Source organism: Lucilia cuprina, chromosome 6 (assembly GCF_022045245.1).
Source record: "Lucilia cuprina isolate Lc7/37 chromosome 6, ASM2204524v1, whole genome shotgun sequence".
In the NCBI taxonomy this organism is placed as follows: Eukaryota; Metazoa; Arthropoda; class Insecta; order Diptera; family Calliphoridae; genus Lucilia; species Lucilia cuprina.
Window position 1 is genome coordinate 64,027,696 of NC_060954.1, and position 15,345 is coordinate 64,043,040.

At 26.5% G+C, this 15,345-nt stretch overlaps 2 protein-coding genes across 3 annotated transcripts in view; one reads left to right on the forward strand and one right to left on the reverse strand.

Moving 5' to 3' along the window:
- Positions 1-2,890: 2,890 nt before the first annotated feature.
- Positions 2,891-4,047, forward strand: LOC124420671. Its single transcript, XM_046954233.1, has 2 exons — positions 2,891-2,966; positions 3,049-4,047. Exons 1-2 carry the CDS (start codon positions 2,891-2,893, stop codon positions 4,044-4,046), a joined length of 1,074 nt encoding a protein of 357 aa, XP_046810189.1. The 3' UTR covers position 4,047.
- A 4,231-nt stretch (positions 4,048-8,278) lies between these two features.
- Positions 8,279-15,345, reverse strand: part of LOC111690349 — a 92,281-nt gene continuing 85,214 nt past the window's right edge. For both annotated transcript variants that reach the window (XM_046955022.1, XM_046955021.1), the window contains exons 6-9: positions 14,795-14,914; positions 13,659-13,755; positions 12,758-12,855; positions 8,279-10,760 (exon numbers count right to left, since the gene is read on the reverse strand). In XM_046955022.1, coding sequence (XP_046810978.1) covers positions 10,324-10,760; positions 12,758-12,855; positions 13,659-13,755; positions 14,795-14,914 — 752 coding nt within the window. In that variant the 3' untranslated portion in view covers positions 8,279-10,323. The remainder of the gene's footprint in view (positions 10,761-12,757; positions 12,856-13,658; positions 13,756-14,794; positions 14,915-15,345) is intronic.

Below are 15,345 nucleotides of genomic sequence, written 5' to 3' on the forward strand. Positions count from 1 at the left end.
TCTGGATAAAATGGTGGATATAATAAGTGCGAAGGTGGAAGATGGTAGTGTAGATGATTATTTGAAGCATATGAAGGTTTGAATGTTGGTGGTTTTATTGTTGTCGGCTTAAAAGTTGTAGCAGTTGTTGTTATTGATTCTTCAGGGTTTTCGGTTGGGGGTTTATCTTTACCCTCATCCAATACCAATATACAATTCATTGTAGGAAAATCATGAGAACTGTCATTATGTTGTACTAGTGAATTTGTTAGTTCATCAACGATCAAATAGGAGCCTCCATCATTTTGTCGTCCAATTACACCATTTGCATCAATTGTGCACAACGGAAAACCATCCACAACATCCGAACCTTTTGAGTCATTATTAATACCAAATATATTTGGCAAGTATTTTCCAAGTTGAAAACCAGCTGCTAAACCCGCTAATCCTGTAATGGCGCTATTTATAAGACGACCCTCTGGTATCACCGGTTTTCCATCGTTTATTTTCATTATTGATTCATATTGTACACGTGTAATTGGTCGTACGCGAACTACAATTTCCCTTTCATTCGCTATATGCAAATTATTTAAGAATTAAGACAACATTGTATTTTTTAATTAGAGAGACATACCAGCCAAAGCTACAGCAAAAAAAGCCAGCAGTAATGTGATAGAATCTTTTAAAAGGTTCATTGTTTTTATTCCAATTCTACCAATTAAGAACGAAAAGTAAATCTTCACTTTACAATTATTTAATTCAAACTAATCGGTCAGTTTAACAATGCAAGGTCTATTTATACAATCGGAATGTTACTGTGACATCTCTGCGCTTTTATTATGTATTTTTTCTTGTTGATTTTCTTCCATACAAAATCATACAATTATTTATTGATTCAACGCCATCAATGATTTTAATATTCTCACGCCCTGTCTCAATCCATCTTTGCTTATATGTATGGCTTAAATTTGACGTTCGCTGAAGATAACAAAACATAAATTAATGCAAATATATTTTTTTTAATTTCATCTTCTTCCTAAGAATTATAAACTAAATTTTTGACCTATTTTTATAACTACGGAAAAATACAGAGCATTTGTTTTTATAACATTACGCATGTGTGAAATCTAACCCAGTTACTATTATTATAAAGAACTCCACTTTACCACTACAAAATTCCAAATTAAACTGTTAGGTGTGTATTTAGTATTTATTGACTTTAATAGAAACTAATTTATGTTGCTGCAGCAAATAATTAGCCAGTTAAAATATTTAAAAAATCAGACACATTTCTAAACTTATCTTGTTATTATTCTAATCATTATAATTAAATTAGTTAATCTAACAAAAATTTATTCTGATGTTAACCCGTTTGATGTTTTCGAGTACAAGATTAAACTTTCCAGTATTGCCATTCAAAACAACAGAAAACGTCACTGTGTGTTATCAAAATATGACATGTTTTTTAAACCATTCAAAGTCCCCTTAAGACAATTCATTCATCTTCATATCTATATAACTTAAAGTTAAAAAATCAATAGACATGGTGAAAATGGGGGTTAAAGACGTCATTATTAAAAATAGTCCACATTTTTACTTACTTTTCACTGGTGTAGGGTATCATATGGTCGACCATGCCCGGCTTTAGATTCTTACATGTTTTTATTTAATTTAATGTTATTTATATTTCTTAATATAGTGAAATCAATAATAGATTGAAAATTTTCAGATGAATGTGTAAGATGTATGCGATGGGTACAATGGTTCCATTAGGTCATTTTATGTAAGAAACCCTTCATTACGTTTAATAGGTCTAATGATGTTTGGCAAATACTTAGAGTTGCTTGTTTAAGCTTAGAATAAAAATTGATACACAAGTCTAGTAAGCAAGAAGTGCTGAAAATTACTCAGGTGTACGGTATGAAAATATTAATGAAAATTACTTATTTTATAAGTTGTAGTTTTTTTATTATTGCATAACAGTTCAGACGAGTTTAGAAAATATGTGAAAGACTTTAAAATAAAATACGCTTTCATTTGAAAAACAAGCAACTTTTTTTAGTTACTTGTTTTTCAAATGAAAGTGAATTTTATTTTAAAGTCTTTCACATATTTTCTAAACTCGTCTGAACTGTTATGCAAAAGTCAAGTCATCACGCGGCTCAATTAACATATTCAAATTTCCGTCATTATGAAAATTGTGTCAAGAAATCATTAAATAAGTTTATTTTACCATTCAAATGATTGATAAATATAAAATAAACAAAAAAATTATAATAAAATTAAGACAAGTATCCCAAATTTAATTATGATACACATAATAAATTATTTAAATAGATTAACATACATAGATATATGTCATTTAAAATTTCATAATCAAATATGAAAAGTTTTTCGCATAAAATCTAATTAAAATAATTATTAAATTCTAAATGGAAATTAAATATTCTTGTCTACAAAACTAAAAAATATTAAATTAAAAAAAAATTATTAAAATATGCAAATGAATTTTTGTATACATATGTACCTATAAAAAAGAAATTTTTTACAAATTTCTAACAATAAACCAATTTCATATTATCCAAATAGCCCCTCCGTCTTTGTATGATGTTAGAAGTAAAATAAAACAGACACAATAGCAAAAGATTTCGCAGCAGATAAAAGTGCTAAAATTTTAGCATTGACAATCCCTTAGAAGATCGAGTTTAATTTATTCATATAAGTTACTGTTTAATCTTTTTAACTGTTAGTTTTATCTAAATTAGGTTAACTTTGGTGATTTGATCAATGACTAGTCAATGAGGCTAAAAAGGTTATTTAGAACTTTATATAAATATAAGACAAGTTTACTGCTTTAAAATTAGTTTTTAGCTGAAATTCGTTAGACTAAGTTTCATGTTTGGTGGCAAAGATGGAGCTTAATTTAATTACTTTTCTATTTTTAATTTTCATGTTAGTGGCGCTTTCATCAAATACACTCGCTGCTTGTAAATAAACAAAGATACTCTTTTTAAAATTGTATATATACAGTTTTAACAATATATGTATTTTATTTGTGAATCATTCTAGCTACTACAAATGGAAAGTTATTGAAATTCTATCCAATTACAAAACAACAGTACAGGGACATACTTGCATTAACTAAGCAGCAATCGACGATACATGAAACAGATGTTATGGAAACTCATCGTTCCTTGGCAGATTGGAGTAACAGCTTACATAGTAGCTGGAATACTTTATTCAATGTTACAGGTGACAGCCTCAATAAGAGTTTGGGACAAAAAGAGGATAGAGCTTATCCGATTTGTGTTATTAAAACACAAGACCACATGCGTCGAAAACGTGGTGCTAGACAATATGATTATAATAATGGTTACGCTGGTTTAGCACCTAATGTTGTATACCCGGGATTCTCATATTATGGAAGACCACCATACCACAGGCAGTCTCACTACGGATATCCACAATATGGTTATTATCAAACACCATATGAAGAAGAAAATATCGATGACGAAGCTGCAAATGACGGTGAAGATACTGAAAATAATGAAACTGCACCTGAAGAGATGCCAAATGAAAATGGCAATGTTCCCGACAAAGAATCAAATTCTCCCATTATAAATTGTGTTGTTATAATTCGCCGTAAGAATCAAGTTATTAATAAACCTATTAATCCAGAAACTGACATCTCAGACGACACTAACGACGTCGATGAGTATTCTCCACCATCTTATGGACACTCGCAATATCCTCATTATCCATACCCCTACCCTCCACAACATCTACCATTGTATCCGTACCCTCCACATGGCCACTATCCCTACTCCCCTCATCACCATCCATATGGAAATTCTCATCCTTCCTCCAGAAGCAATAAAATTTCAGACATGAACCCTGGAACTATGGTTCAGTATCAACAAATGATTGCAGAATACTATAGGCATTTACATGCCCTTTATATGGCGGATGCAACCACTGGTATTGCAAAAAGTCATGATCATCCCGATTATTTTGATGATGATCTTGAAGAATACGATGACAAAGAAATCGGACAATCAAGAGAGTGATAGAGATGAACATTAACATTATTACATTAAATTTTCAAGTTATTTTTTTTTAATTAGTTTAAGATATTTAGATTTTTAAGATACTTATTTCAGACCAAAAACTCTATTTAAAATTTCAAATGTAACAATCTAATGCATTAGGACATAGTAAAATCTCATTAATAAATTCAAGAATTTGAAAGTCATTTAGCAAAAAAAAATATATTAAATATTTTTTAAAAAATCAATTTTTATTCTTTTAAAAATAAATGAAGATTCATATTAAAACAACAGTTTTTTTAAAATTTGTCTAAACCATATATGTTTGTTTATTTTGTTTCATCATTTCGTTATTTACTTTTTTAATATTATTAGTTTCATACAGTGTTTTATATTTATATTTAAACTTAAAATACGTTATTATAATAATTATTTATATAATTATATTAATTTTTATTATAATTTATATACGAGTACTAATCAATTATTGTGATAGTGTTTATTGTGTTTTACTAAGTAATACTAACTTATTAATGCAAATTATGTTTTTTAATAGTTATTCTAATAAATATTTGTTGCTACTTGTTTATAACGTAATTTATGTGAGATTCAATCTATGTATTTATGTATAAATATAATTATCATATAATGTTATTATCATACTATTTATGTTTGCATATTTATGATTATATTTAATGCTTAATATTATAAACAATAATTACCACTCCTGGTACAAATCATTAAAATTATCTATAAAATTTTTATACAAATATAACAATAATATGAAAAATTTTAGAATGGAAAACAAAGTGGCTGCAATATTTGTAAACAGTGCCTTTTTCATTAATCTATCATTCAATATCGAAAACTAAAAATGTAGTTCTAAATAGAAAAAGTGGAAATATTTAGGTACAAGTTATCAGGTTTTTACATATTATCCAATAAGTTCTTATGATTGTTAGATCGAATTATTTTAGATCCAGCAATAACCTGGTATTGTCTTCGACCTACGCAAAAACTTACACTGCAATGACCACTACTCCCCAGCTGCAATACTTTAGAGTTCATAAGTAACTACTTACATATAATTGGACATGTGTTTTTAACTTACTTATGGATTTCTAGTGAAATATATTTTGAATGATAAAATTTTCGTTATTTTGTAATATAATACAAATTGATTTAAAATATAAAGGTTTCCCGGTTTAAAGAATTCGTGGTTTAACAAACGTCAACATTTTTTCCAAGTTTATAATTATACAAAAGATTAACAAATTCAGATTCTAAATCCAACAGTTTAAAATTCAAAAAATTATTACAATAGAAATTACATTTACATATAAAAAAAAATTTTCAGAAACATGATTTTAAAAGAAGATGTACATTTTAACGTAGAAATAGCATTTTTTATTTATTTACTATTACAATTATATTCTAACCTAATTTACCAGTGACGATGACCATAGGCCCGTTATAGTGTAGCAGACTAAAATCTCTGGTGGTAATCGAACCTACAACCCCCAGACTGACAGGCTAGCAAACAACTACCAATAACAAATAAACTTCCTATCTTCCATTACCATATTTTTATCATTAAATCATAGAAAAATTGTTATTCGGTTTAACAAATTCTTCATTTTTACAAATGGGCCTGACATTATGTCTTTCGTTAAACCGGGAAACCACTGAATCAGTAAAAATTTCATCCAATCCAATCCTAGAAGTCAGAATCTTTCTAATGCAAATAAAATTTTAAAAGTTATGTTACTTTAAATGGACTTGTTTTTAACTATTTGTAAGTACTTGTTTGTAAGCGAGCGTGGGAAGTACTTGCCTCCAAGTGTTGCCGCTGTGTTTAAATAATGTATAATTTGTGAAAATTGTTTTATTAGCTTTTTAACTCATTTCTTTTCAATGTAAGTTTTAGCTTAAATGCTTAAATTTTATACTCTTAGTGATATCAATGTTGAATGATTTTAAATAACCCATATGGTAAAAATTCAAAAACTTTGAGCAAAACAAAAGCGTCCATTTTGAAAAAATAGGGGAAAATTTAAATGAGCCAAATATTAAAAAATCTTATTCTTGAGTTAAAAATAGTACAATTTTTTTCTAAATAGGAAAACATCAATTTTCAAAGTTGGATTACTTGACACTAAATTGTAAGTTAGTATCACATTTTAACAAAAAGTTAAATTTTATGTTTTAAAGAAACTTTGAAATAGCAAAGGGTAAATTGTAAATTATTTAAAACCTTGTTGTTTAAAAATGTAGAATAATCGTTAAAGTTAAAAAAATTATATGACAAATAGAACGCTCACTTTGTTTTTCGTTTTCTAAGATATACAGTGTATCTCATAAGTATTCGAATTTAGGTATTCTATGGAAAGAAACCAAATTTAATATTTTTTGTGTGCAAAATACATTTGTTATATTATCTAGACAGTCCTTATGTTTCATATCACAATTTTTATAACTTGAAAAAATTACATTTACTTAAATTAATCAAGCTTTTTTAAAGGAAGTCCATAAAATTACCTCACAAAAGTATTCGAATTTTTCCTGTATTTCACATTTCATCATATTATACGAAACATAAAATTAGAATCAAATGGTTTCTTTTTGCTTAAAATTGCTTAAGGGGTTGCTATCAACGGATTTTGACCACATTTTCATTTATTGTTCCCTTTTTTCCAGAGATAAATCCAAAATTTAATATTGATATTTATTAGACTCCTTGAGATATCTAAAAGTAATATATTTTGTTGTAAGGATCTGTACTTAAACGTTCCATGATGCATTTTTAGGATCGTTCTATTAGGATCGATATTTTCCTACAAAGTTGGCTAGTATATATTCATGTAGATATTAGCTGGTATATATTCATGTAGATTTATGTATATATTCATGTAGATATTAGAATACAACTCCAAAACATGCCTTAACAAAACGTCATCCTCTACAGTAGATTTAAGTTTTTACTACTTATAACTTTCACGCTTATGTTGCCCATTACAATAGCACTGTAAGTGAAAGATTTTGGGTTTATTTTTATCATCATGAATAATATTTAACCAGATATCAATATTTTGGAGTTAGACCATAATGATATGGAAACATTCAGCCTGTAATCCATTGGTTATAAAAAGAACGATTCTTCTATATTGAATGGCGTTTCTTCGAGGCATGTTTTGAAGTTGTATACTTCTACAATATGCCGAAAACTTAAAATGTATAAAAGCTGATATCTAAAAGAATACATACCAGACAACTTTCCCCGAAAATGTTTTACCCTAGTATTATAAAAATGGACTAAGGTTCTAATAAGTTGAATTAGCTACAGAAGAATGATCCCTTAATATATCTTGGAACTTTTAAATACAGATTCTTGTAACAAAAAATATTATTTTTTAGATACGACAAGGGGTCTTAAGTCCCAATATCGAATTTTGGTTTTATCTCTGAAAAAAGTAGAAAAAATTACAAATATTGCCAAAAATCGCAATTTTAATGATATTACATAAAAAGATGGTACTATCCCCCAAAATTGTGGTCCAAATTGGCCAAAAATATATCCTTTCGGTTGATAGTAACCCCTTAAACAATTTTAAGCAAAAAAAAAACCATTTGATTCTAACTTTATGTTTTGAATATTATAATGAAATGTGAAATACAAGAAAAATTCGAATACTTTTGTGAGGTAATTTTATGAACTTCATTTAAAAAAAGCTTAATTAATTTAAGTAAATGGAGATTTTTCAAGTTATAAAAATTGTGGTATGAAACCTAAGAACTGCATAGATAATATAATAAATGTATTTATTTATTTATTTATTTATTTATTTATTAAATTTGGTTTCTTTTCATAGTACACCTAAATTCGAATACTTATGAGAGACACTGTATGTTCAAAAACAAAATTTTAATGTTTAACTAATACTTTAACGATTGTAATTCATATTTATGAATGTGTATTCACACAAGCAATATGATTAGTTAGTGTTGGAATTAATTTGTATTTGATGTTGTATGTAAAACATTGTTTTTGTTATTTGAATATTTTATATACATTTTTACCATATTTCTTTACAGCTTTTTATAATTGTGTTTAAATATTTAATTTGTATATTAATGCAATAAATACAAATATTTTCGTTTACATACTTTTATACTTGCATTAAATATATAATTAACATTAGTATGTGTGTTTTTTTAATAAATCACTGTTTTTTCCCTTTATATTATGTTTATATTTACACGTTTGTTACTTGACAAAATTTAAAAATGCAATTTGTATGATAATTTTTAATTATTGGAATTTTATAAATATTTTATTTAATTAATTATAAAATGACACTAAAAATCTTAAATTTATATGATGATCATTTACAGTGCACGTGGTTGGCATTAAATTAAATTAAAAATATACAATTTAATATAAAAAATATTTATAATTTTAATAAAATTTATTTAATGTATAATTAATTACTGAGAGTTTTTTTCGCTTAAACGAAATTTTTGATTTGATCAATCCGTGAATCTTTCAACATGAAAGGATAAAATATCCAATGGACAAATCAATAAATTGTTTTCACTACAAGATATCGGGTTCTACAAGATGACATAAATGCAAAAAAATATAAGAAAAAACTAATGTTTTCTCTGTGAAATTAACTGCGTTAAAATTGCTAAAAAATGTAACTGAGAATTTAATTACAAGATAATAGGTTCTGTTATTAGATATTATTATCGCCATAAGTCTTTAATCGAGTGTGTATTATTTATTATTTATTTTCACTCTTAAGGCCCATTATTACAACTTGCCAATAACTAAATGTTGGAAGTTACGATGCCGATAATATACATATACGGGAAGATGAACTAACTGAAGCATCTCCTTATGCTTTATTGATATCTTTTAACTAAAGTACAATCATAATAACATGGAACCGGTTATCTGCATTATAAAATCCTACCTTTAGTTATTCCCATATTGCAATCATGGGCCTAAATATTTTAACGTTATATTTATGTGTACATAAGGGTTAAAGCCAAAATAAGACCCTATCACTACGTTGAAGCTTGTAGTGTTCTTATAACGAAAACACTCAGATCATTTTCAGATCATTTTGGTTCAAAAACATTGTTTCGCATATCGATTTTGTAACACTACTCAAAAACAAATTTATGAATGAATTTGCAATAGTAATCTATATTGTAAATTTATGAATCAAACAATTACTTGTTTTAATAAAAAAAATCAAATTTTATATTAAAGTTATTAAAATTTGGTAAACTTCAAAGAATTTGCCGCAGATAGGACCATTTTGAAATTTGAAAAATTTGTATAAAAGTTTAAATTGATATTTATTTCTGAACTATGGTAGTTTCATCTTCAATTAGATGTTAAAACAATTATGTTAATGTTGGGAATTATTTAAAGTAAGATTATTTTTTTTTTAGAAAAATGTTACAATCATTTTGGCCTGTGTGACCAAATTGACCCCCTCTGACTTCGGCAGTTCTTGACCGATAAAGCTAAAAATGTGTGTTTGCCTACTATCCAATAGTACTAATTTTGGAGCATAAACTCATAGTCAAGTACTTATTGTTCAAATTGTAATATGAACTAAAAATATAAAAAGAAATTGTATTCATAATACATGTAATATTATATTGCACTCTTATATTTTTATAAAAACTTCAATTTAAACATTAAATGAAATAAAAAGACATGCGAAACAAAATGCAAAAATTTTTAATATTCTTACTTTTTTGGTTAATCGTTGTGATGGCTTATTTCAACATAATTTACAAAACTTCATTCTTATATTAGCTTCTTAAACTAACACACTGATTAACTGAATCACTGACTGACTTAGTCTTTGCTCAAAAGATTAATTACCACTATCCTATTTTTGAGTAGCAAAGAACAATAATGAAATCTTTTGTTCCATCATTTCATTCGTTCAGTTTCATTAATTTTTATACAATTTGCTCACCCACCCAACCATACTTACAGATGCACGTTATTCTACAAAGCCTTTTACATTCTTCCCATTTTCCTTAACGATTCCATCTTAATATTATTATAATTTTATTTTATTTATTTTGTTTTTCTGCCATATAAAAAGAACTTAAACCTTATGTTTTGTATTCTCTCAAGATACGTGTACTTGTTTTTTAAACCTCAAGTCTGCCGTAAAAAATTGAATCATAGAAAAGTATATGGAATAAATAAAAACATGAAAAACATCGCCTTAACAATTCGTGTTGTTTTTTAATAAACTTTAATCTTTCATCTAGAGATTCTGTCATTGCAAATCAAATGCGATAATTTGCACGTAGTTGCTGCCATAGATGTTGTTGGTAATGTGGTTCCGTTGGTTACAATTAACGCTGGCGATGGAATTGTTATTCTTATTACTTTTTTGAATGATAACACAGGTAAAATGTATTGTTTAGATTGTGTCATTTTAGCAACATTAGATACTCTTTTCTTATTTTGGACATATGTTGATGTTGCATTTACCATTGATAATGATGAAGTACTTGATGATGATTTCTTCATTGCCAATATTGTTATTGTGGTTTTAAATGTTTTGCTTCTGTTGGGGCACATAATGTTTTGTAAAGAACATGTTAGAATAGTAAATAATATGCAGCAAAAGGTTGTGTAAAAGTTGCCAATATTCATATTGCTGGAATTATGTTGCATTGCAGCTGGATGTTCGCCTTAAATGAAAAAAATATAATTTAATTCAAAAATTAGTTCAAGTTCACAATAAAGTTTATCAAGGTGGTATGTAGAAATAACTTAAATAAATAATACAGTGTTCGTTTTAACAAAAATTTAGGAAAAAAAATTTCTCAAGTCACCTTTATTATATTGCTTCATAAGGTACCTATATACAAATGTATAAGGCTTAATGCGATATTTTTAAAATGGTGATATAAAACCTTTCATGAAAGTTTTCTGATTAGTTGTATTGTGACGAAATTATTTTTTTTTTTTAAATTTCAACTCCTTCATCGGACTAAATACTGATTTTGGGCGAACTTTTTTAATAGATCGACAACTGCTGAACATATTTCAAATCTGACTTTAGTATACATTTCTGCAGAAAACAAAATAGAGATTAGTATCTATAAAACTTGTTTATGATAAATTTATGATTTTCTAAAATTTTGAACCGATTTTCATTAACATTTGGTAAAAAGATTTTGTTTTGTATGTACTCGCAATTTTAAAATAGTTAATGGGGATAATGGGGATTGGGTCAACTATGGACCAAGAGAGATTTTGTTTGGAAAAATAATATTATATCGAATTTCATCGCTATACACCTTTCTAAGGTTTAAAATTATTTGCTTAAGGGGACCTTTATTGGAGGGTAGAGTCAATTACGGAACGATACTCATAAAATATGAGAGACATTGGCTTATATGAAACATATTTGTGTGGAATCGTTGTACTCGTATTTTCAATACAGTAACAAGCGTTAACGTTTATTTAAAGGGACAAAGGTATCTATAAAACATGTTTATGTCGAATTTCATTGCCATAGATGCTTATTTTAGCCAGTCGTTTTCTCCCTTATATGGGGGTAAAGTCAATTATGTTTCGATCCTTATAAAATTTACAATTTCCCAAGCTATAATTTTAAAGACATCAGGATTTTTTTACATTGTTTGGTCTTTGTTTTCATGCAGAAGTAATGTAAACAAAAATTTCGGTGGCATGTCATGGAAAATTTGCGTAATAAAACTAAAATAAGCGACTAATATCTAGTAATAAAACTAAAATAAGCGATTAATATCTTTATGAATATATTTATGAAATTCTGCATAACTTTATTGTATACCTTAATCCCTCTACTAAATTTTAAAGGGATAGGCCCATATTTACCCTTGTCTATACATAACTTTATAAAATCTCTTATTAATCAATAAATTGTCTAAAAATTTCAAAATTGAGGTAAACAAATATATAGACTAAACTATAGACTAAACTTAAGACTATATTATATCCTATAGATCTATAGACTAGGCTACAGCTCACAATTAAATTCTGCATAACTAACTTTATTGTAGACGTAAATCCTCTAAATATGTGCCAATCTTACATAATAGGGGCGATTGTGTTATTAACAAATACATTTCTAATTATGGTCTAAGTGTTATTTTATTTTGATCATTCTCTATGTGAAGGTCCTGTTGCCATGTTGTTTCTTCTACTGAGAAGGGTTTACTTTCTATTACATTTATTTTGCAATTTCTGTGTTAGTTGACCTGTTATTATCAGTTTATATAACTTCGTTGTTTATTTTACGTTTTAAACAAAGTTTTTTCTACTTATATATTATATGGATATATTTTTTAATTTTAAATAAAACATTTTCATGCGAGTAAAGTGAAATATTTTGTTATCACAAATTTCCACTTGGCTAAACAGAAACTATAAATATATAGAATTATAATAGAATGAAATAGAATATGACAGCTGAATCTGGTTACGAAGGTGTGTGTCTAACGATTTAACGTGTATATATTTTTTGTATTGTATGTGTATTGAAATAGTTTAAAGCTTAATTAAAATTAAGTGTAAAAATAAGTTTTCAATATTTTACATTTTGGTTATTTGTACTATAGTTTCTTAAACAGATATTCATGCTTAATAATATTAGCAACCGGTATACCTATATACATATATTATGAAGTACTTTACTTACCTATAATTACATGGACATATACACTCGAAGATTTTGCTATCGTCGGTACACAAGTATAATTGCCAGTGTCACTGGATGAAGCTCTTCTTATTTTCAATCTGAAAATTATAAACAGGATTGTTAACAAAGTTAAAAAATGTTTTATAATTAACATAGTCCTATTAATTTGATTTCCTGTGTAAAAATTCTAATAAAATAATTTCATTTTAGGTATTTTCAGACTACAACACTAAATATTAATACTTGTCAAAAAATCCTGTAGGAAAATACAATTTCGTAGTCCAAATACAATTTAATTGATTATAACAAAAAATACTTCTGATTCTTATGACATACCAATCAATTTTTAATTTTTTGAAAATTTTAAAAAATTTCTGATTTTTCACATGTATCAAAGTTGTATTAAAAAACGCTAGAAACAATTTTCTTCTGAACAGAAAAATAAAATAAATTAAAAATAAACCAAAAAATCAAGAACATCATTGAATTTATAAAAGAAGAAATGTATGTTTGAAATATTTATGTATTTTTCTTACACATTTTTTGACATACCGACCAAATTCTATAATATTTTAATTTTAAAATGTATTAATACTCAGTATTGTAGTCTCAAAATACCTTTAAACTCTTTTTTGAACAAAATGTATGAAAATGATTTTTTTTAATAAAAACAGTGTCTGTGTTCTGTTTTTATTGAATCGAGAAAATAAAATAATCTTTCATAAAAATAAAATTATTTGTAGCATGTTTTTTTTTAATTTTTTATCGAATCAAAGAATACGTAAGTGCCGTATTTCAATAAGTAAATATTGAAATTATTTTATAAATAGTGAGTAGGTATTTATGTTTTTAAATTGTATATAATTAATTAAATTCAGCAAAGCAAATACTTATCACTTACCTTGAAGTAAGACCATCCGACCAATCGTTTTCAACTGTTATCCTTGTCCCACTATCAATTTCATTTTGATTTGTAGTCATGTCAATTATTTCAGATCCTTCAAAAAAAGTAAAAAATATTAAATCAGAATAGTGAGACTCCACAAAAGCAATAATTAAAATAAAGAAATAAAAAATAAAAACATACAAATGAAGTAAACCACAATCAAATTAACACATTTTAATGTAGAGACTGAAAAAGTTCTCACAGGAAGTGACATTGAGATAGAAGGACTTTATATTTATGTATTTTTTAGTATTTTTTGTGAATTAAACATTTTAGGTCTGTGTGTTGGCAGTGTAGCTGTCCGTAATGAACATAAATGCTGGTATATATCATGCATTTGTGTTAAATACAACCCAGCAACAACGACATAAAATATATTACTATAAGACTGATATAACTCAAATTCTGCTCTTTCGAATTGAGAACTAAAGGGGATTTTACATTACAAGTCTTTAGTGCAAAACCATATTTGTTGTCATAATATGGTTTATTTTTTAATTTCAAATGAAGAAATTGAAGATGGAGAAAAACTAAAGAAAATTGATTTAAACATTTCAACTTTAAACAATGTTTTAGATTTTCAGATTATAATACATTTTCAAACAATACTTTGTATTAATACAAAATCACATAATGTAAAGTACCTTTAAATAAAATGGGTCGTTTTTAAGTATTTTATATAATTACATCTATTTTTATTTTACATTTACATATTACCGTTAATTTCGTTTAAATTCTAAAATTTCATAATTTATCAAAAAGTTATTTAAAAGTAAAATAAAACAATCAATGCTGTTTTTATCGAAATTATCTTTTTTAAGTTATGGCACTCATGTACTAAATGAGCGATACATATGAATACATATTTTTATATAATAATATTATATACAATAAACATTGTTGGAAAGAAATTTATTTAATTAAAATAAAAAATAAAACGAACAAAAAATTAATTACATAAACTTATTTAGTAGTGCTACACAATATACTCAAATGAATTTGGCTATAAACAGAAACGAAAAAAATTTAAATAAATCATTCAAATGAAATTCCTGTTTTCTCTGAGTAGGTGTATATACAGAACTTCTTACCTTTATACCAAAATATATTGCCAAGTTCGTGAGGGCCCTGTATTATTCTACATGTTAAATTTATGTCACTGCCACTTTTGACGTACAAATCTGTGGGACCAATTATTGTGGCCTTAAGTTCTGAAAATAAAAGAAGTCAAGAATTGTAAACTTAAATTTATGTGTACATATTATATTTGAAAGTAATCAAAGCGACATACATACATATGTATGTATGTATGTATGTATGTATGTATGTATGTATGTATGTATGTATGTATGTATGTCGTTAAAATAAGGGTTTTCTTCTTATAAAATTCTTAATTGAAAGAAATATTCAGTTTCACTTTTAACCCTTCTTACTAATTGTTTTCCTTTGTGTTTTTAATCCAACATAAATATTAAAGTACATTATGCTGATGCACAGTATATAGAAAATAAAAATACAAAATCTGTTCTATCTCGGCTATAGATTCACTTAAACTAAGAGGGAGCAAATTGTCCACCACCTGGGCCCATTAAAACTCCCCTTCAGAAAATGTCTTGAAGGTTAAAATTCATTTATAATTTCT

Coding starts and splice junctions, on each gene's coding strand:
- LOC124420671 (XM_046954233.1), top strand. CDS start 2,891: ATGGAGCTTAATTTAATTACTTTTCTATTTTTAATTTTCATGTTAGTG. Junction 2,967..3,048: donor ATCAAATACACTCGCTGCTT/GTAAATAAACAA, acceptor GAATCATTCTAG/CTACTACAAATGGAAAGTTA.